This window comes from Canis lupus, chromosome 32 (genome assembly GCF_048164855.1).
Source record: "Canis lupus baileyi chromosome 32, mCanLup2.hap1, whole genome shotgun sequence".
In the NCBI taxonomy this organism is placed as follows: Eukaryota; Metazoa; Chordata; class Mammalia; order Carnivora; family Canidae; genus Canis; species Canis lupus.
The window spans coordinates 35,814,586-35,837,664 of NC_132869.1; the positions used below are offsets into that span (position 1 = coordinate 35,814,586).

A 23,079-nucleotide genomic window follows, 5' to 3' on the forward strand; every position below is an offset into this window, starting at 1 on the left:
CCTGGAGCAGAGATTCGGTCTCTGCCTCAGAAATGTGGCTCTCCAGAAGGAGGGATAGGCTCCCTCTGCCCTGTTGGCGCTCTTTATTACTGTTCCTTTCAGGCTGTCCATCCCTCATCCCCAGGGTAGGCACACAAAAGAGCTCAATATGTCCTCCTGCTGGGGCTGCCCACCTCAAAAGTTGAGGGCACCCGGCAGACAGAATGGCACAGAAAGGAAGCCAGTGGAGGAGCTGCTGCGTGAGCGTGTGGACAGGCAGCCTGGTGGACAGAGTGCGAGTGTCATGTAAGGACATGTTAACTCACCCCCTGCCTCTCTGGCCCTGAGCAGAGGGTACATGGGGCAGGAGGGCCTGGGACTTAGAAAGACAGTGGGGTGGGCGGCTCTTACCAGGAAGCTGTTGTCCTTGGGGTTGGTGGCCAGGCTCAGGCCGAGGCGCATGTTGTCCTTCCGCTCCGACACGTTAGACAGAGTGACCCTTCCTGGGGTGGGAGGGAGAAACTTAGCCCACAGCCCTCTCCTGCCCACCCCACACCCCTCGGCCACCAGAGGTGCCTGTGGCAGGGTCGGGGCCTCGCAGAGTCCTCCCTGATTCCCCTGCCCATCGTGCAGCCCTTCATGGTGTACCAAGGGCTTGCCCAGACACGTCTTATTCCTTCCCCACAGTTCCCTGTGAGATGAGGAAACTGAGTCTCAGAGAGGCCGAGCGACCTGCTCAAGGTCACCCCGTAAGCACACAGCAGAGCCCTGCATCGCCTAGTCTGGCGTTTTTCCTCCTCCAGACGTCTGACCGGTCCCTGGCACTCCTCACGTGTCCCGTCCTGCACACGCCAGAGCGCAGGCCCTAGGCTGGCTTCCCCTGGGCTGCGTCCCCTCCACATTTCCCTTCAAGCCGCTCTGCTATCAGAACTCAGCAGTCCGTGTTCTACTCGGAGCCCAGGTCTCTGGTCATCTGGTAAACCGACGGACGCTAGCTGATTCTCCCACGGGTGGCCAGAGCCCTCTGCAGGTGTGGGAGTCTGGCGAGAACGTCACTCTGCGCTCGGCTGCCAGGAGGGCCGGTTAGCAGCAGGGTCATCAGCCAACCCGAGTGTCGGGAGAGGCCTGTGGCCAATTAGAATTGCTCAAAGGAGTTCTGTGAAGGTCTTACTAGAGCATCCCACCGGCCACGGAAGGGGAGGAAGCAGGCTCGACTTCCCCATCCGTGCACCGGGGTGTACGTGGCTGCGTGTCGGGGTGAACCCACGTGTAGGGGGGGCCTGTGGCAGGGGGCAGAGTTTAGGAGGAGGTGAGCCAGGCCTTCCATTGCAGGCCCACCCTCACGTACTGTGGGGGGCAAGTAGATGGCATCCTCAGCACCTTCCGAGGACCCGGGTGGCCCCCGAGAATGGTTTGCATTTAGCTTTGTGGGCGGCTGGCAGGGTGAAGAGGGGCGCAGGCCAGGCAATAGCAGAGGCCCGAGCTTCGCCGCCTAACTGCGCTGTGGGCTGCGGGGCGGGGGGCAGCTGGGTTGGTTGTTTTTTTTTCTCTCTGAGTTCCCTCGGTTGGTAGTAGGGCTTCTCTGGAAATCCAGCCCCTCTTGGCTGGAGGTTGTGAGGGACCGGGATTGTTTGGTTTTGTCTGTCCAAAGAAGCCAGAGAGAGAAAAGACTGGTAATAACCCTGTGTTTTTACAATGCCTATCACTTACATGCGCCACCCCCCCCGCACCCCCTGTGGGTCCTGGGGGGCCCAGGGGTCAGCATTTCTGTTTCACAGATGAGAAAATTGAGATGCAGGGGGTGGGGGGGCTTAGTGACTTCTAGAAGGTCAGTTGCTGATAAATGAGAGAGTGGGGACTTGAGGCCAGGCTGCGCCTCCTGAGCTGTCCCGTCTGGTGGCGGGGTGGTGGTGGCAGTGGGGTGGTGGTGACAAATCCAGAGAGGAAGCTCCGAGCCCCGACTGGACAACCTCCACCCCTGAGCGTGTGGGGATTTCTGCCGTCTGTTTGTGTCGGGCACGCCGGCCGCCTCGCCTCACCCCACCGTGCACCACCTCCTTCCCCCTGGTCTCAGAGCCCGGAGTCCTTAGTCGGACTGCTGGCCTGGAAGCAGCTGAGTGTAGTGGGGAGACTCGGGGTCGCGTCCTGCCTCGTGGACTTGGGGCAGTCACCACCCTCTCTGGGCCTCGGTCTGCTGGTCTACGACCAGGAGACACTGGCATCTTTCTCAGTGGGTCTGTGTGAGGACCATGGGCACGAGCCCCGGCTCACGCAGAGTCCGCCCTCCTGAGTCGCATCCTCTGCTTGAGCCTCAGCCCTTCCCTAAAGCCCCGACTTCATCCTGGTGTCGGGAAGGAAGGCATTGGCTTTTTCACACTGAGTTGTGAATGGCTGCCACCCATCTAGCCTTCCCTGGAGAGAGAAGAAAGAACATTCCTGGCTCGGTGAGGCTCACAGGCTGGAAAGGCCATAGGAAAACCCAGGAGTCAGGTTTCCCAGCCTTGCGTTTTCCACTGTGGGGATAAGCCGCCAGATGGTCTTCCTGCCGTGCACTTTCTCTCGGTGGGAAAGAAACCCTCTTCAAATGGAGGGCTTCCTGATTGGTTCATTTCCTCTGCCCTGACTCACTGGGCTGCCCACCACCTCCCAGCTTATGCCCAGCTCAGGAATGTTTTCCAGGCTCTCACTGCCAGCAGGGGAAACTTTCTGCAGTAGAGGAAATTAAATGATGGGTCATGTGTCTGCGTCCCCACCTGGACCAGCAGTTTCTCTTGGTGGCCTCAGCCTTGAACCCCTCAGGTCTCACCCCTCCCACCCCCCTCCTTGTGCCCTCTGCCCCAGCTGCATGGCCTTTCTTTCTGTCCTCAACAGAGTAAGCTCATTCCTACCGCAGGGCCTTTGCACATGCTCTCCCACTGCCTGGCATGCTCTGGTCCCACCTGACTCTGCCATCAGACCTTTGCTTAAATGTTACCTGTTTAAAGAGGCCTCCCCTGACCACCTTGCTAAGGTACAATCCTGTCTCCACCTCCTCCCCACCCAGCCTCTCTTCTCACAGCTCTGTGGCTTATCACACAGTGTTTATCCCTACCTATAGCAGGATCCTTTTCTATCTCTACCTGCTTCCTAGTTTGTCTGCTTGCTTACTGTCCTCTCCCAGCAGAGCCCCAGGCTTCTTTTATTTTTTTATTTTTTTTATTTTTTATTTTTTTTTGAGCCCCTGGCTTCTTATTCCCTGCTGGATCCCCAGAGACTGGCGCAGTGCTTGGCACATACTAGGTGCTCAGTAAAGGCTGGGGACGTATTAGACATGGAATGGATCCTAGAGTCCTCGAGTCCACCCTCCTCACTTTACACACGAGTGAACAGAGGTTCAGAGAGGGGATGTGAGCTCCCTATGGACGTGCAGCAAAGAAACAGTCCAGCTGGAAGGAGAAACCGAGCTTGGCTTGCTCCAGAAGCCTGTGCCTTCAGGGTGGTTGATGACTGGGTTCCGTGAGCCACCAGCCAGGCTCCTGCCTCCATCAGTGTTTCCTTACTGAAGTCTGGGCCCCGGCTGTGCCGGGGTTTGAACTTCCCACCCACAGTGCTGACGCAGATGTGGACAGCGGGAGCGTCCCGCACCATGTGATGATGGGACAGCTGGCCGCCCTGGGGATGCGGGTGCTTGGCTTTCTCTTTGATGTGGACCTTTTCGTTCATCTGCTTATCTCTTGAAGCTCTGACACCTCCCCCACCAGGCCTGCACCCCCACTTCACCTCCCCAGGGAGCCCCACCCTGCTGCTGGAGGGCAGAGACCGCCGTCCTAGAAGGTCGAGAGGCCTCTCTGGGCTCTGGGGAAGGCAGTCCCTTACGGCTGGGCCGAGGTTGCAGTGTCTCAGCCCAAATGGAACTTTTTGCTCCCTTCTGCAAGCAAAGCGATGGCCCAGCCACTGTCTGATGTTTAGGACAGAGTGGAAGTGCTTTAGCAGATTAGCGTGTGTGTTTTAACAGATGCACGTGTATGTGCACATGCACAGGCACACACTGATCCTATGGGGGTGAGGACAAGCCCTTCATTTCAGAAAGGCAGGGCTGCTTCCTGACTTTGGACCGCCCGGATTGGAACCTTGGGGACTCTAGGCAGGTCCCCTCGCTTCCACATGTTGCCATTCCCTCCTTTGTTACATTAAATCTTGAATGGTCGTTGAACGGATTGAATGAGTCAAAATCCCTGAAAGTGCTTAAACCAGTGCCTGGCACATGGTGAACATTATATAAGATATACGAACACTGGCTATTGTTATTATTCCCAAACTGGATAGAAGACAGGAACTGTTTTTCTCCTGCTGGGAGAGAGAGTCTTGCGTTGAGGGCCAGTGGGGGGAGTCAGAACGAGCAACGGCCTGGAACCCTGGAGGCCTAGGTTTGCGTCCTGGCAGGCCCCTGACAAGCTAGTGTGACTCTGGGAAAGGTGCTTCCTCTCTCTGGCCTCAGGTTGCTCTTCTGTAAAATGGGGGTGGTGGAATCAGGGTGGCTGGGAGAAGGCAGTGTGAACGTGGGCATGGATATGCTCTCTGAAACCTGTCCCGCCCCAGATGGTGGTTGGCCTCACGGTGGAGAGGCCAGTGGCTCACATTACCCAGGTTGAGCTTGGTACAGTTCCCATGGGTCACTGGACACTTGTACACGTCTCCCGTCTTCTGGTGGCCGTTGGTTTCCAATGGAGCGCCCACGACCAGCCTGGGACAGAAAAGAAGACAAGTAAAGATGCTCCTTCCTGGCAAAGGATGGAATTGGGTGAGGAAGGTGGGAGAAGCCGTGTGCAGACCCTCCAACTCAGACCTTTGTCTCCCAGGGAGAGGGACTCTGGGCATTTGGCATGACGCCATGGGGCTTGTGACCGGCTCCGGGCCCTTGCCAGGATCTAGAGCTACAGAGATGAAGACCACATGGCCCTGCTACAAATGAGATGGAGGTTGGTCCCTGGGAAAAGAGGGCAGGGCAGACGTCATGGAGGAAGTGTGCTTGGCTGGGGCTTAATGGATGATTACAAGTTTGTCAAATACTGGGAGGGTGGTAATCGAGGTCATTCAGGCAGAGGAGTGATGATTTTGGAGCCGTGGAGTCTTGGCCATGTGTCACCACCTGTGGACGGCCTCATGCCTCACCATATATGACAGTCTTTCAGCTGGGGAACCAGGAGCTGGGGCATGGTGCAGAGTGGTCATTCACTGCTGCTCCCCGTATCTTTGCTCAAGGTGGGCGAGGCAGCCAGCGGGGCTAAGAGTGTGGCCAGGGGCAGGCACCCAGCTGGGGCATCCGCCTTGAGCCTGCCTATGCCTTTGTGACCTTATTTGGAAAGAGGGTCTTAGATAAGGGATCTCAAAATGAGGTCATCGGGGATTAGCCAGGTGACCCTAAGCAGGAGAAACACAACGGAGAGACGCAGAGAGAAGAGAAAGCCGTGTGCAGATGGAGGCAGGGCTGGGAGGGATGCAGCCACAAGCCCAGGAATGCTGGGGCAACTGGAAGTTACGAGAGGCAGGGAATGGTCTCTCCTAGATCGTGCAGAGGAGCACGGCCCTGCCCACACCTTGATTTTCGATGCCTGGCCTCCAGGACTGTGAGAGCCGAGTTTCTGCCCGTGTAAGCTTTCTACTTTGTGCTGATGTGTTATGTACCCGCTGGAGATTAATACACCTTGCTTACACGCACACATATATCCAGAGAATGACAAGTGACCATTCCTTCCTGACCTGGGCAAGGCCTGGCAGGGCCACCTCCCCTGAGTCCAGAGAGGGTCCCACTCAGCCTGGATGGCCCCTTAGAGATCCCCCAGACGTCCTCCGTGCCTCATCTCCAGCTCACCAGAGAGCAGCAGCATTGGAGGTGGCCCAGAGTGGCCCGGGGAGGCAGCGGGAAGCCCAGGCTGATGTGAGGTGCAGCCCTGAAAGCAGGCTGGGCTCCCTTCCGTGCCACCGGCTCACCCTGTCAGCGCCGCCTGCCCGCCTCTGGCACAGCTGGGTCCTTTTAGGTCTCTAGTCCTGCTCTCGGCCAGCGGCCACCTCCTCTGCTCAGGCCTGAGCGCTGAGAGTGACTCACAGGGACAGAAGGTGCCAGAGCTCACACAGCCCTAGAGGCCTCCCAGACTCTGAGGCCCAGGCCACAGATGGCGGTGGATCCTGGGACACAGGGGCAGGAGAGACACTGGGACAAAAAGATTGTTCTGGATCCCTGTTCTCCCGGCAGCTCCCCACCCTGGCAACGCTGCCCGAAGAAGCGGCCGTGTCTTCTGACTTCTGGTGGTTGAGAGGGGACACCCAGGACTCCAGAGGCTTCCTGTGGTCAAATTACCCACCCGGCCCCCCAGGTCCTGCCCACCTCTTGCTGCTATCAGGGCAGAGTGCGAGGTCTTAAGCGGGAGTTAACAGGGCTCTGTTTGAAATTAGAGTTTATGAAATAAGAGCTGAGCTTTCTCCCCTGGGAACCAGATAATGATAGATTCTAAATATATCCACTTATTAAGCATGCCTATTTTTGACCAGCAGGAATTAATTGGACCCATAAAATCTGTTTGTCTAGACGACATGATTTTTGGCTACTTAATTCCATGAGCAATGGTGCGGTCAAGGCTGCTCCATTCTTTGCAGTGAGGGGGAGAGAGGGGGAGACAGAGACATGGAGAGAGACAAGGAGAGAGGGAGGGAGGGAAGGAGAGGGAGCTACCAGTCAGTGAGGCTTGGGCTCCAGGCTTGCTTTTTTGGCTGCTCTAGTTTTCAAGGTCAACCTGATATGTGACCAAGTCTTCCAAAGGGATGTTCCCTGCAGGGCACCGCTGCCTAATGGGGAGCGCTTGCTGGGAGGAGCGCCTTTGAGGAAGGCCTCACAGGCTGCCTCTGGGAGAATGGGGCACACAGCAGGTTCCAGATCACAAAAACCATGGCCATCTGTTAAAAAAAGCTAACCCCATGTGTCTTCTGGAAAACACCCCGGCAGCCTGACCAGGTGGACTCCTTACGACTCTATCCATTTTACGGAGTGGAACTTTGAGGCCTCAAGTGGCCGACTTGGTGGGCCCCCAACACAAGGAAAGGACTTCTGGCTGAGACTGTAGGGCCCTGGTCTTCATCCTGGTTTGGTGTGTAGCCTTGACAAGTCACTGAACTTTCCAGACCTTGGTTTTCTTGGCTGTGAAATAGGGTTAGCCAGCCCTGTACTATCTCTGTGGGAAGTCACAGATGTCAAAAGAAACAGAGGGACTGGACACCTGGGTGGCTCAGTGGTTTAGCATCTGCCTTCGGCTCAGGTCATGATCCTGGGGTCCTGGGATCGAGTCCCACATCGGGCTCCTGCGTGGAGCCTGCTTCTCCCTCTGCTTGTGTCTCTGCCTCTCTCTCTGTGTCTCTCATAAATAAATAAATAATAAATAAATAAATAAATAAATAAATAAATAAATAAATAAATAAATAAAATCTTTAAAAAAAGGAAAAAAGAAAGAAACAGAGGGGCTGTGTCTAAGTAAGCTATGCAGAAGCTGTGTCCTGGCAATGTCTGGCATGTAGCAATCCGGCAGTTAAATCCACCAAGTCACTATGACTTCCAACTCATCTCAAGACCAGGCATCGTCCTTTTCAAAGAACAAGGGCCGGACCCTCCAGCCCATCTCCGTTCTCCAGACCTCATTTCCCTGGGGGACGTTGGCATCTCATGAGGTGGTGGGACGGGGCGTCCTGTCCCCGTAGTATGGATATAGAAGCTGAGGCCTCAGGAGGGGAGCTGACCCAGGCCCCACAGTTGTTCTGTGCTAGTTCTCCCGGGAACAGCTTTGTCTGTGTTGCCTCCAGTATTTCTTTGCCGTGAACCGAGGGCCTGGGTCAGCCCTCTTTGCCACTCTCGAGTCTTGGCATTACGTGCACCCGTCAGGCTTGAGGTTTTGAGGATATGATTCAATCTCACTGCGAGGGGGTGACTGCCCAAGCCCAGGGAAAATGTTTGCGTCACCACCAGGACCAGCCAAATTGCTCCTGGGGCCTGGCAGGCTTGGCCATCCCCTGGGCCTCAGCCTTATGAGCCATCTGCGGCCTGAGGGCCCGCCGTGCCTCTGGGGGCAGGACACCGATCCCTGGGGTGTGGACAGCAGATGACAAGACAAACCCCAAAGGTCATGGCGAGCATCGGGCCCTTTCCGTGGGCCGCGTGCTGTGACTCACTGGCTGTGGGCTGCCGGCATTCCTCCGGGAGCAGGGCTGCGCGGATGGCTTCAGCCACAGCCCTGGGGGACCCCTGCCTGGTGGCCGCCCTGGATAGCAGCACGCCTTGCCAAGGGAGGAGGCTCACCGGAGGGAGGGCCCCCCGAGGAGGGCAGGTGTGACCCCACTGGGTGTGGGGCGCCTTGGCTCCCAGCAGGTCACGGGCTAAGACAAGGGGCCCTGGCTCTGGACCTCACACCCTGTCCGACGGGGCCTGGTGCGAACTCATCCTGACCTCCGCTTATCCTTGGCTCCATCTTTTGAGGCAACTGCAGTCTCTGAACCTTTTCAAATGCACCTTCCTATCAGAGAAAAAGGTAGCATGTACCCCCAGTGTGCGTAAATTCATATGTCAATTATACCAGCGGGGAAATTGTCAGTCTGTACATTAAATATCAGTACTCTTGGGTTTTTTTTTTTTTCAGATAAAATATAAACTTAAATAGAACTTGAATCGTCTTATTTCCATGCTCCAGTATACTGGTCCGCACGTGCCCAGTGGTGTGCACATCCCACCTGGCCACCAGCCCTTTAATATCTGGGAAAATGTTGACCTACTTCAGGAAGCCCTCCCTGATAACCCCCAGGCTTTCCCAAATGAACTAGCGTGCATTCCCCTGCCACCTGCTGTGGTCGGTGTTTTAGTGTCAAAATTCCTTGAGGGCTGCGAGGTCCTCATCTGCCTTGCTGCACGAGCACTGGGAGGTCTGGGAACACTCAGGAGAGAAGCACCTATTGGCTGGCCTGACCTCAGGCTGACTGTCCCTACCAGCAGCATCAGAAGCTTCAGGAGCTTTAGCTTTGTCTCAGACCTAAGAGGAGCCCCAAGTTCAGTGCCCGGAAAAGGGGTTACTGAAGTTCAAAGGAGTGACCCAGCTTCCATTGAGCGTCAGTGTTGCTGGCTTCCCTGGTACCCATGTCTCTCTTCCCACAGTCCTCATTTTTGTTTGGGGGTCCAGGGAACCTGGCTCCATTCTCAGTTCTAGGGACTGAGCACACATCTCAGGCCAGGCCAATGTTATTCCCCCAGCTTCAGTGACTAAGGCTGGCTCACCCCAGTCAGAGTGAATCTCAAGATTTCTGCTTGGGACTTGGGGACCAGAGTAGTTCCTTTTCTCTGGATGCCATATATAGATGCAGGCCCTGGGTTGCTGGCAGCCACCTTGTGGCAATGGGAGTTGTGAGCTGCGGCATGGAGAGGAAGAGGGCTGAGAGAGAAGCATTAGGAGAAGGAGCTGAACTCCTGATGATACTGGATCAAACTATACCTGAGGCTACTAGATTTGCTGCTGGACTTTTCAGATATACAAGCAATAACTCCTTTTTTTTTTTTTTTAACCATATAGGTCTATTTGGGTTGAGTTTTCAGGTATTTATAACCACAGACATCTAACTAGAGTGTGTAAGGCCAAAAAACCCACATAGTTAAAATTGCCGTTAGAAATTCCATATATTAAAAAAAAAAGGAAAGAAATTCCATATATTAGCATGCTATAAGAGGAGCCTGACATCCAAGACCAATGAGAGAGGAGCAGACTCATATCCCTCAGCTCGTGCTCCATCTGGGGCATATACTTACTTTGTCGTGAGTGGTGGGCGGACTCATGTATATTATTTCTCTGGTTGTTTAGCTGAATGCATAAAACCGTGTCCTGACCCAGCCTTGTAGGAACAGAAATTCTTTTGGTCTAGGTGTATCACACTTACAGCAGCTACTTGGACAGGGAGCCCCGCTCTCCAGGTATTTCTGGTTACCTGGTAACTGGCCTCGCAGGCCATCAGGGCTGAGAGGAAACCGGGAGGCTCCCTGGGTCAGCCTCGTGACATAACAGTGAAGCCAGAGCAGGGAAGTGCCCTGTCCGAGGTCTCAGAGCGGACAGTGGCAGAGCTGGACTGATGCATGGCAGCCTGATTCCCAGGGCAACGGTCCCCTAAAGCATGGAGGGTGGAGAGCATGAGGGCAGGGGCCGGGGCTCTAGGCGCAGCTCAGCCTTTTACCGGCTGGGTCTGGGGAGGCAGGTGTGAACAGCTTAGCTCCCCAGCAGATGAGGTCAGCGGAAGCCATGGGCACATAAGGCCATCCGAGGCCAGGGGAAGGAAAGAGGACACTTCCAGCTGATGCACCTGTCCGTGGAGGGGGTTCTGAGCCCAGAGATCAGCGCAGACTGCTGAGGAAAGGCAGGACGTGGAGTTTCATCCGCTCCCCGGGGGGAAGCCTCTTTGCCCCTCTCTGCAAGACCTGGCCCTCACATCCTAGGAAATCCAACAATCATTGATTATTATTATTTTTTTTTCATTTTCATGAATCCCTTTTGGTGTCATTGAGTTGCACTTGATTTTAATCACCAGAACAGCTTTGAGGCTGGAAGGGCAGTTATATCTGAGGCTCGGAAGGTGATTTGACAAGCCCTTGGAGAGACACCGGGACTCCAAGTCCAGTGCTCTTTCTGCCATTGTGAAAAAGTGGGCCACTTCAGAAGGCCCAGCATGGAGAGGGGCTCCCCCTGGAGCCAGCTGGGCCTGTGCCCCAGGAGCCCCCTCCTCTCCCACCTATCCCATCCCTCCCTCACCTGCTCCTCTCTCCCAGCACCCCTCCTCCACTCAAAGCCACCCAGGCCCTTTGCTCCCTTTCTTTCCTGGCTTCGTTTTCCTTCCCTGAAATCAGATAGGGGCATCAAGGAGGGGGGTCCACTGGAGGAGCAGACTGCTCAGGGGAACAAAGGAGAGACTATTCCTTTAGTGAGGTTTTTCCTCTCCCTCTCTCCATGGAAAATGTAATCTCCTCCAGCCAGCATGAATATGGTAGCTAATGTGTTCAAGATGGGGCTGGGGAAGTGCTGAGGGCAGCAAACCCCATGCGGGGGGTGGGAGGTTTGGGGCCCTGGGGCTGCACTGGCTGGGGGCAGGGTCTGGAGGGAGAGCCCACCTGGGACCTGCTGGAGGTGAGGTGTCAGCACCTGTCGGTCTTCCTGGTCTGGCCGGAGGGGCTCTGGCTCACTGTGGCTCAGACCCCTGGCAAGGCCTGGACTCCTGGGGGCCAGGAAAATGAGGACTCCTCCATTTGCCAGCACATCCCTAACTCTCCCTGCCTCTGTACCACCCTCATCAGACATGGGAATCCTTTGTGTGCGTTTGGAACAAACGCATATGCCGTGCTGATGATTAATTTCCTGTGCCAATTCAGGCTGGGCCATGGGGTGTCCAGATATTTGGTCAAACAGTATTCTGGGTGTACCTATAGGGTGTTTGGGGTGAACATTTACATCTAAAGCCTGAGTAAAGCAGATTGTCCTCCCTAATGGGGGTGGGCCGCATTTAAATAGTGGAAGGCCTGAAGACAACAAAAGGGCTGGCCCTAGCCCCAGTAACAGAGAATCCTTCCTAATTGGCTGCCTTTGAACTGGGACATTGACTTTTTCTTATTTTTGGTCTCAAATTGAAGCATCAGCTCTCCTACATCTCCAGCCGGCTGTACTTCACATTGGAACTACCCGATCAGCAATTCTGGGTCTCCAGCTTGGGACTTGCCAGTCTCCATAATCATGTGAATCAACTCCCTATAATAAATCCCCTTATATGTATGTATATCTGTACATACTCATGTATAGACACACATACACACACATCCTACTGGTTCTGTTTCTCTGGAGAACCCTAATACATTCACATGGTGCTTGCTATGTTCCAAGGGTTTTATATGTATTTGATGCTGCTCCCTCATTCATTCATTCATTCATTCATTCGCTCATTCATTCAATCAAAAGCATTTATTGAGCTCCTGCTAATGCGTCAAGCACTAGGGGCATGACAATGTATACGATGTCATCCTGCCTTCAGGAGGTCCCCAGAGAGCCTACCAGGTGAGACAGGCAGATTAACAGGCCATTACAACAGTGGTTCTCAAAGTGGTTCTCAGACCAGCAGCAATCAGCGGAAATGCAACATCTTGCCCCACTGCCCCCCAGACTGATGGAATCAGAAACTAAAAGGGGGCCCCAGCATCTGTGCATTAACAAGCCCTCCAGGGGATGCCGATGCTGCTTAAATTTGAGAAACATCATAATACATAAGGTGACCTACAACCCTAGCCAGGCTCAAAACCCCAAATCCATTCAACTACAATCTACCCTCTTCACTGTGCCTGTGAATGTTCTGTATTCGCTCACTGTTGCTCACCTGCCTGCCCCCACTTTTATCAGGGTGGCCCTGAATGTGGCATGGCTGCGTCTGTCACTTAGGGCTCACCTCCAATGTCACCTCTCCCAAGGGGCCTTTCCTGACCACCTGCCACTTGGGGCTCGGTCTTTTGACAATGAGACAGGACCTGAGCCAAAACCAAGAATCAGACACCTAACCAACTGCACCACCCAGGTGCCCCTTAAAGCTGCCTTCTTTTCCCCCCATTCATCATCCTTATCTCCCAGTAGAATGTGAGCTGGAGGGGCTGAGGACCTTGTTGGCCATGTTTGCATCTCTAGACACCCCAGTGCCCACAAGAGTGCCTGGCACCAAGTAGCTCCCCAAAATAGAATTGTGGGATAAATTAGCCAATCACCTTGTTCAGTAGGATGGCTACAATCCTTAGCCTGCAAATTTGGGACCACTGACTAATAGGCCCTCTCTGCCCTCCCAGTACCTGTTAATCCAGCTGGGAGAGTGGAAGAAGCTCCCTCAGAGGACCAAACACCCTAGAAGAGGCTGTTAACTGCCCTGGGCCTCAGTGTTCTCATCTACCAAATGGGACTGAACACACCTGGCCTACTAGGGTTTCCAGGGTGGTGGGTCCCAGACCTTGCTGGTCATCAGAGTCACCTGGAGAGTTACCAGTGCAGGTTCCTGGGCCTCACCTCCAGAAGGTTCTAATTCAGCCAGCTGGGGACAGGGCCTAGGAATCTATTCTTAGAAGCTCCCAGATGTTCAGGCAGGAAGCAGAAATGAGGCCCTTTGGACATGTGAAAAAGCACGTGTGTCCCAGGAATTTTTACTACATCTGGGGATCATGACCACGGCAACCTTTCTCAGGAGTCCAGCAACGGTCCAGGAAATGGTTTCTTTAAAAAATTTGCTTTGTTTCTTTTGGTCACAAGAAAACACACAAGAAACACCTGCTTTAACACTTAAGTGAAGCATGCTTGCTGCCTAATGTTCATAGCGCAGAACCGTGCAAAGGAGATAACTACCGCCAGCAACAAGGTGCAGAAAGCCTTCCAGGCATTTATGGAGCGAACTTGAAAAATGGAATATTCTACATACATGGTTCTGTAGTGCACTCTTTCCAATTAATTATTTTATATTCGAACAATTTTCCATGTCAGTGTATATCAACGCTGCAGTCAGACCTGGTCCCCGGGCCCCTGCCCTGGGTCCCACTCTGACCCCCTCTGACCCGTGCTCCCTCCCACGGGGTAAGGAGTCCTAAGGGTCAAAGGGAAAGGATCCCTAGAGCCCACGCCCCCCCAGCCTGGGTACCAGGCTGCTGAAATCTCTTGCCCAAACAGCTCAGGACAGGCCCTCTTCCCTGGATCTTTCTGACGGTGGATCCTACCTCCACAGGGCTAGCCAAGGAGCGGCTGCTTGCTGGGGGTATGTATGGCCAGAGCTTGGACGTGCAGCCCTTCATCACTACTAATGAATAAGCAAGGCTCCAAGCACAAGTAGCCACACGGGGCAGTGCAAGCGGTGGGTCCAGAGCCCGCGTCTGTTCCTGTGTAGGCGAACCCTGGAGCCGGCCCCTGTCGCCTTGGGCACAGAGACTGCTTGCCTAGCATCATCACAGCTGTTGACTTCACAAGCTTGGCTTTCCGCTTTGTTCCTGGAAACTTCTGTGTCCACCTCAGCTGGACATCCAAACAACATTTTTTTCCTAAGTTGCAGAAGAGGGAAGAGTGAGGGAAGGTGACCGCAGAGGACAATCTCAGCCCGCTGGAAGGGAAAATGAGAACCTGACCCACTGACCGGAAAGAACAGAGTGGCTAGCCTGTGCCGTCGAGCTCAGCGCCACCCCCCCTTCACACCCCCAGATGCCGGTCTCACAGGGCCACTTGTCCTTTTTTCACCAGACCTGGGATTCTCCTTCCCGCCTCTGCGAGGGCAGTTCCCTGATTCCAAACTCTTGAGCCTGCCCCCTTTCATCCACTCTTCAGTGCCTCCTCTTCTGTGATCTCTCAGCTGAAAGCTCTCTCTCACTTCCCACGAAGCTTTGTTTCTAATCCTCCTGTCTTTCCCCCCCCCCCTTTAGATAATTTGCTTCTAGAGAGCAAAGAGAGAGAGGAGGCCCAAATCCACCTTTAATTTCCCCCTATGGCCACTGATCAAAGTACCATGAACACCATCTAGGCTTAATAATTGTTGCGTGAATGTGCAGAATGGGCAGCTGGAGGCTGCTGCTCATTCTGTGAAGACAAGCTGAAGTCTTCACTCTGCTCTTGGGGCGTAGCTAGGAGCAGAGCTGAGCTCTTCTAGGCCCCCTCTACAGCCACCAACTTTGGAACCCCCCCCCCCCCGGTCTGGTGCTTCGCGGGAAGGTGGCTGCCGTCTCTTTCTCTTCTAAGAGCCTGAGCGCGCAGTATGAGGATCCCCCTTCTCTTTTCAAAATGTTCGATGAACTTGCTTGTTTTTCCAAGTCATGCTCAGAGTTTCTCTCAACCCTAGCTTTATAATAACTCTCCTCTGAAAATGAAACCTGAACACACCGATAGGTCGGGCAGATGTTGCACGGTGGAATGTATGGTTCCAATGTTGTGGCATGTGCCCGTCTGACAGCTCCTCAGTGATTACCTGCTGGCGGGGCCAGTGGTCGTGGAAATCTCCTGTTCTGTCTCCCGGGTCATTCAAATGTGAGCAGCATCCGTACCCAGGCTCATGGCTTTGCACCAGGGCCAGGGGAGGCAAGTGGACAAGAACTTATCCCCATCCGGGTGAGGAAGAAAGCGAAGTGCAGAGAATGTGAGACCCTCCAGGTGGAGGCCGAGGCACTGCCGGGATACTCGTTATTCCCACCGTGTCTGCTGCTCATCCAGCAGCGGGACTTGGGTAATGGACATTAAGGGGGAGAAAAGCCTAAACAACAGATGCTGTATTTTAGTTTGGGGCCTGTTGACACGTTTACAGTTAATTCCTTTCTACTCCCAGGAGGCTAAGTGACCTGGGGTGAGCCGCCTGCCCTCTCTGGGCCTGTGTCCTCACCTGTCAAATGAGAGCTTAGCAGATTCGGTTTAAAGAAAGAGTCACTGAACACTTACTATGAGCTGGGTGCTGAAGATGGAAAGCTGAATGGAGCACAGTCCACACCCTTAATCTGGAGGGGGCCAAGAGGCCTGCACCTGATGATTTTGGCGTAGAGGGCGATGCTAGGAGAGGCAGCCCAGGTGCAGCGGAGCCACAGAGGAAGGGCACTTGCTCAGCCATCTGGGAAGCCTTCCCGGAGCAGGCAACTGCGAGATGGAGCTTTGCAAGGTGGATAGGTGTCACCCAAGGGAAGAGGGACCGGGCCCACGGGGCAGAAAGGCAGCTGAGTCCTGATGGTGTCAGGCTTATGTGTGTGATTCTAAATGCACCTGCTGTGGGCAAAGGCTTCCATGGACCCAGAGAGACAAACAAGTCCCTGCCTTCACAGAGCGTTGGAGTGGGCATCTTCAGGTGGGCTCACCCCATTCATCCTCCTTCTTCCTCCCCACCCACATCTCCTCGACACACCAAATTCCCATCCCTCTCCCCCTCACTTTGTGTAGAGAACTCTACCTAAAGTGGCCCACAGTGTAGACAGATGGTTAGATGCCACATCCTTGGGGATCATTGCATTCCCCCCAGCCCTGATCAGATTAACCGTCCCTGCTCCCATCTGTCCCAGTGTCTCTAAATTCCTGCAATGGGCCACCCCTTTGGGTTCAGGCATTGAAGTCACTCTCAAGCAAGCCTGAAAGGAGCTAACACACGAATCGCCGGAGAACTCACAGCCCCCTTAAATCGAGTGTTTCCAGACTCGGCTGGGCATCCGACTTGTGTAGGGATGTTTAGAAGCATGGATTCCTACCCCAGAGGTTCTGATTTTGTCACTCTTGGACTGGGCTAAGGAATAGGTATTCTTTTTAAACCTTCTGCAGGTAATTCTGTTCTGCCACTTTAGGAACCCCTGGATTATATCATCAGGTGATCACCAGGCTTTGAGATCATGGGAAACAGGCCACATAGGAATTCTGGGCGAGAGGCCCAATCAAAAAACAGTTAACAAACACTACTTAACATACATCAACTTTCAAAGCATTTTGTATGAACAAGCAAATAAGCTAACATATGCATAAATAAATGTTTGGAAAAAAAAATAAATAAATGTTTGGGACAGTTTATTGTGTGTCTGGGGTTGTGCTAGGTGCTTCTCGGACATTAACCCAAGTCACCCAGCTGGCTAAACGGCAGCTCCTTGGCCTCATTCTCCCTGTCTCTGGGCACAGGAGAGTGGGGCACACAGAGGCCAACCCTATGTCCCACCAGGGAGCCCTGAACTGCAACAGGGAATTATTGGCTATGCAAAATCCTTCAAAGTACTTTCTGTGTGATTCAAGTTCAGATTCATTTCCCCCCTCTCCCTTCTGGATTGTGAGTAATGGCTCTTCTTACAGCATTATTATTGGAGAAGCCATGAAGAAGCAAGGAGCCTGTAGACTCACTTGAATCACTGGCGAGTAGATAGAGTCTGTCATTACATTGTTGCAACCATCCTCCCCCTTGGGCTACAAAATCCCTGGCTCAGTGGTCAGAGAGAAGCAGAGGGGACAGTACAGAGACGAGGTGCTGCTACAAAGTGAGGTGCCCAGCATTGGCCCAGACCCCTCTCCACCACCCACCTGCTGCCTGCTTGACTCCCCTGCAGCTGGCTCTGCCTTCATACCTCAGCCTCTCGCCATATGGGGCCACCGTCCCCAGGTCCTTTACCACCAGAACATCCGGCTTAGGACTGCCCTGAGACTTAGATAGGTCACAGCCCGACTTCTAGAACCATTCTCCCCTTCTCCTTCTGTGGGTATGTGCCAAGCAAAGACGAATCAAAGGTGAGCCCTACCTTTGGTGGCTCTTTGCTACTTCTCTTAATTGGCTTTTTTTTTTTTTTTACAACTCTCCATGTCTATCTGCATTATTGGCTCAGGGTGACTCATCACAGCTAAACCAGGGATAAGTGATTCAAGGGGGAAAGTGGAAAGGATTTAGAGATTCCACGGAAAGCAACAGCAGCCTTGTCGAGATGGTCTCGAGTCAACGACAAGCATTGCCATTGGCCGTGTGTCTGAGGGAAGCAGGTATGTGGGAGAGAAGACGAGCCATTTGAAAGAGTTTGAAATCCCAAAGAGCCCTTGATTCTTCACGAAATAGTCAGGAAAAGCTAGAAGAAGGTATCGTATCCAAGCCTGGGGAAAGCAAAGTTTAGATTAAGCAGTGGTCCAGCATAGCTGAGGTTAGTGAGAAAAAGCATGTATAGCACACTGACTTGTTTTTATAATTGAATACAGCCTTAAAACATGTTTATTCCAATTATGATTTTCAATAAGGAGTTCTGTCTTTCGTATTTTATAGCCTGGCCCCAGGTGTAACATCTAAGGGAAGCCTAGATGATGGGCCTGAGGAGCCCTTACTGGGCTGTCTGGCTCCTCCTGGTGTTAGTTATGAGAATTGCAGGTAAAGAGCTAAGGTGCCACGAAGAACTAGTCTTAAAAATCCAAACCTCTGAAATTCTGGAAAGCCGTTCTCAAGATGGAGTGAATTTCAGCATTGCTTTGTTCTCCGCTTCATATGAAGAGCCCTCCTTCCTTGTCCTGCACTGGACCCAGGAAGGCCCTTGGGGGTCCCCAGAAGGAGGGCTGCAGGCGGAGGAGCCAGGTGGGAGAGTCCCTAGGCCCCTGGGGCAAGGCGGTTGGTGGGTGGAGGAGATGCTGAGTTGGCAAATCCCTCTGCCTTCCCTGAACTGCCCGAATTAAATTTATTTTCTTTCATGGAGGTTAGTAACCAGGAGACTTTGCTTTCAATGTTTCCACTTACCCTCAAAGCATGCAATAGTTGGCTCCCTGCCTCTCTGAGCTCAGCACTAAGGTTGTTCTGGGACCTAGAGGACCGGCCTTAATGCCTCTCAGGTTGACCAGTTATGTGTGTCTGTGTGTGTGTGTGTGTGTGTGTGTGTGTGTGTGTGTGGTGGGTCGGGAAAGGAGGGGATGGGGAAGTGGGGGTGGTGGGGGGGGTTGGTGAGGCCTGGGGTTACCTAGGCCCTCGCTGACATATTCTTCAAGTCCTGGGACTTCCCTATGTGGTTCTGGCATTAAAAAAAAGGAGAAGGAGATTAAAGAAAGGAGAGAAGAATAGAAAACAAGGCAAGAAGAGAATCCGTATCTGGAGATGCAAGACGCCCGGAAAACATTTGCCGGTGCCTGGCCCCAGTATGCCCGATGCAGACTCTCCCTGGTGGCTCTGAGTACCGCTCTGTGTCTTTGAGGGCCTGAAGGTGGCCCCTGCTCCTGTCTGGGGGGACAATGGCCTGGGTTTCCACTCCTCCAGCCCCTGTGCTCATGCTCGGCTTGTGCAGGCGCTGCCTGCCTGCCCGGGTCTGCTGGGTGGCTGGGCCCCGGGGGGCCCTGAGCCAACATCTCCCCGCCAGCACAGTTTTTCTCTTTCTCTTTCTTCCTCTCTCTGGTGCGTTGGGTGGTTTCATCCTACCCTGGGCTTTGCTTCTATAGTGATTTATCCTTTAACCAGAATGAGTCATGGTACCAGATTTTATTTGTTCCAGGAGAAAATAGCAGGGGGCACTGTGGTCTTGGAAGCCCGAGCCAGGAGAAGAGCTTATAGGCCGCTCCTCGGTGCAATTTATTTTATTATTTTTAAAAGATTTTATTTATTTATTCATGAGAGACACAGAGAGAGGCAGAGACACAGGCAGAGGGAGAAGCAGGCTCCCTGCAGGGACCCCCATGAGGGACTTGATCCCAGGACCCTGGGATCACGCCCTGAGCTGAAGGCAGGCGCTCAGCCACTGAACCACCCAGGTGCCCTCCTCAATGTGATTTCTACACAGTGAAGGCTGAGGCTGCCCCAGGCCTGACGGCCTGCACCCCACACGAAGGAGGAGGGATGGATTTGGAGTAAACCTGATGTTTGGCCCAAACAACAGTCACTGGGGCCTTTTACTTCAAAACCTCTCCCTGGACACTGTATCTTTTGTGGAGGAGAGGCCAGTGCAGGGAACCACGGCCAGCAAAATCTGCCCACAATAGATACCTCGCACACCATCCCCTATTTCTTCCTCATGAAAACCCTTTTGGGCTCACGTCGTGGTGCTCCTCTCACAGATGAAGGAACTGAGGTCCAGGAAGTGGCTGGCAGGTGCTCGCGTTCCCACAGCTTGGGAAGTGACTGAGCAGGGAAGGGAGCGAAGGTCTGTGTGGCTCTGAAGCTCAGACATCTCCTGGGTGAAAAGCCACCTCGGTGTGCCTTCATTCATGTGCCCTGGCAGGACACCTGGGCCAGCTGTGGGACCTGCAGTGACCCGGAGGGCAGGGGCTGCAAGGGAGAGGCTAGAAATGCAGGGGCTGGAAGAAGACAGATGGCAGGAACAGAGGCCACCCCCCCCCGGGGGGGGCTTAGGCTTGACACTCAATTTTTGTGGATTTATTCCAGTCAACCCCAAATGCTGTCAAGAGTGAGCCTCTTGTTATCTGAGAAGGTCCATGCAGAAAGGTGCTGTAAACCAATCAGCACCCCCCACCTAAATTAGAATTTAGTTGAAATAGATACCACCTAGTAAGGAACAGAGTGGGAAGTCTAGAAACTAGGAAGAGGAAATGGGACAAAGAGAAGAAAAAAAGAAAATTGAAAGGTAAAAGAAGGCAGAGGGGGCGTCTGGGTGACCCAGTGGTTGAGCGTCTGCCTTCGGCTCAGGGCGTGATTCCTGGGGTCCTGGGATTGAGTCCCACATCGGACTCCCTGGAGGAAGCCTGCTTCTCCCTCTGCCTCTGGCTCTGGCTCTCTCTCTCTGGGTCTCTCATGAATAAATAAATAAAATCTTTAAAAAAAAAAAAAAAGGCACCAGAGGGTGGACTGAGAGAGATAAGAGGATGACAGGGGATGACAGGCATGAGCAGGGCTTCTCGAGCCCACCTGCAGCCCCATCCCCAGCTGGCTTTGGGCTCCCAAAGTCCCCAGCAGCACCCCCCACACGGGTGTGTTCAGGTGATTTTATGTCTGCCTGTTGTCATCAGCCTCAGATACTGGGAACAGAAACCTCTGGGTTTGTGGTTCTCAGAGTCTGGCCCCCAGACCAACAGCACAGCTGCACCTGGGAACCTGCTGGATAAGTGAATTCTCAGATCCACCCTCCCAGGCCTACTGACTCTGAAGCTCTGGACGCGGGGCCCGGCAACCCCATCGAACAAGCCTTCCAGGGGACTCCGGTGCCCGCTGAGGTCTGAGAGCCGCTTGCTCTGGAGCAGCAACTGCAGAAGTTCCGGTGAGTGCCCGTGAGAGCTCGGGACTCACTCCGTGTGCATAAGGGCACGTCATGAGTGTTTCTTTCGGTCACAAGGGCTCCAGTCCTGTGGGGTTTGCCCAGCGCTGCAAGCTCCCCAGCTGGGCCCCCGGCTGGGACCCCCGGCTGCTTCTCGGGGTTGGGGGCACTCAGGGATAAGCCTTCAGGGCGCTGCCCCCCACCCCCCTCCGTCGCCCAATCCTCCCCTCCTCTGCCCTCTGGGACACTGCGCACCCCTCCTGCCCCCACCTCTGGTGGTTCTCTCTCCTTCCTCCCCACTCACACCCACAGGCCACCCTTGGGTCCTTTCCCAGCCCCCTCCTTCTCTCTAAATGCTCCTCTGTGAATGTAGTTCTCCCAGGGCACATCTGTGTCTTGGCCTCATCTCCCCACCAAGCTGAAGGTCTCTGGCCCCTGCTGCCGGCTGGCCACCTGCACCCGATGACCCTTGGACACTTCAAACCAATGGGACCAAAGCTTAGTTCCTATTCCCCCGAAGTCAGTCTCCTGTTGCTGGATTTTGCTTTCCTGCCTTTCCGTTGTCCTCCCAGTCAGCAAGATCTGCCCTCACTCGTCCTTCCTCATGTTTCACCTGCCTCCTTCCGTTCTTGCTCTAGCTCACTCGACTCCAGCCACATGCATTGTTCCTTGAACATTCCAAGCCCCTTCCTACCTCAGGGCCTTTGCACTTGCCATTCCCTCCGCCTGGAATACTCTTTTCTCAGGTATCCCTCATTGTCTCAGATTCTCTTTCCTTCCAGTCTCTGATTGCTGCCACCCTAACACTGAGGCCCTTCTTGGCGGCCTGCAGAAGGTGACAGCACCCACGTCCCCCCAACCCCACCTGTAAGCCCCCTTAGCCTGCCCAATGCTTCTCCATTGCCCGGATCACCATCTCACAGATGATGGGCAAACTAGCCACGCCTCTTATCCCACTAGGAGAAGCAATCGTGGGGGTTGGGATTTTGCAACTTTGTTCACCATTGAATTCCCAACACCTAACAGCAGGTTCTCAATGACGAATGAATGAACTACTGACACTCACGAAGGAGGCCCCTTCCTCAAGACCTCCACTCATCTAGACTTCCACAGCCCTCCCACCAGCCTCCTCACCTCCAGGCTCTCCTCCCTCAGTTCCCTCCTCCACATAGTAGCCAGATTGAGCACCCTAAAAATTGCATCTCTGATGAACCACTCTCCAGCCCTAAAACCTCCATTGGCTCCCCATTGCCTTCAGACACAGTCCCCTTGCTCCGGGGTACTCCTCGCCCTCCCAGCCTTTGGCCTCCCTGCTCTGCTTTCTGCACCTTCTCCTCTAGCCACGTGGGATGGGGTCCTTTCCCTAAACATTCCCTCTTCTTTTCAATCTCTGAACCCCTGCTGTTCCCTCCATCTGTTACATGCTTCTCACCCAAGTCCATTCTGTCTGTGGCAATCCTACCCATCCGGAAGTGCCTTCCTCCACAGCCTCTTCCAAGCCCCTCTGCCTCCTAAATTAGAACTTTCTCCCTCATGTGAATTCTTGTGATCCTTTCTGTGTGCCCCTCTCTTGCTATTTATCACGGGACTGGAGCCCCGTAAGCATACGCCCTCCCTTCCTGGCTGGGCTCAGCATGTTTATGTGAATCTGCTGGTGTTGGGTCCTGGGGACACCATTGCCTCGGTCCTCACGGGGCCAGCAGTGTGGCTGGTGGGGAGAGGCACCCCCAAGGAAGCCCACATCTCCAGCTGGCCTCTGGGCTGGGGCTGCTTCTGCTCTGGGCCCCTCTGGGCCTAATGAGATCCGGGCTCCAGACCTAGCCTGGACTCTTACTAATTATGCCCTTTCTCAGTTGCCCCACCTGTAAAATGGGGACAAGCCTCCTTCTATTACAAGATGCTCATGTCCTTGAAGCTGTACCCCAGGGAACTCACCCTGCCCTCTTGTTCTTAAAGCCAAGTGAGTTCCAAAGCGGTCCCTTCGTGGGGCCCACCGGGGCTGTCCAGCTCCAGCTCCCCAATGCCCCGGAGGGGAGAGAGCCAGATGCTCTGCCTTGCTGAGAGCTGAGGCTTCTCTCTCCAGGGGTGAGAACATCAATGACAAACTGGAAACTTGCGGGGCCCAGCTCTGTTTTTTCTCAGCACCAGGAAGCTTCCTGCTCCAGAGGACCAAAGGCTTGGCGAGGCCCTCCACAAACCCTACACTGGAGCTTCTGGACATCAAATGGCCTTAAAAAACCGACTGATTTAATGATTTCAATGTACATGCATTAGAGTCATATGGATTAAATTTCTTTGCAAACACACAAGGGCTTTCAAAGCAGAGGCCGAGGATGCACAGAACCAGAAGAGTTTGTTTTCTCTTCTTTTTGTGTGTCTGTGAG

General features: G+C 53.9%; 1 protein-coding gene across 3 annotated transcripts in view; it reads right to left on the reverse strand.

Moving 5' to 3' along the window:
• ITGA11 (integrin subunit alpha 11) overlaps positions 1–23,079 on the reverse strand; it is a 114,208-nt gene that overhangs the window by 56,920 nt on the left and 34,209 nt on the right. For 2 of the 3 annotated variants that reach the window (XM_072809368.1, XM_072809367.1), the window contains exons 1-3: positions 9,791–9,961; positions 4,602–4,702; positions 391–482 (exon numbers count right to left, since the gene is read on the reverse strand). Coding sequence is in view for 2 of the 3 variants with exons in the window: in XM_072809367.1 (XP_072665468.1) it covers positions 391–441 (51 nt within the window). In the remaining variant the exon portion in view is untranslated. Of the gene's footprint in view, positions 1–390; positions 483–4,601; positions 4,703–9,790; positions 9,962–23,079 lie in introns of those variants that run through there. The other variant, XM_072809366.1, reaches the window with a different exon arrangement.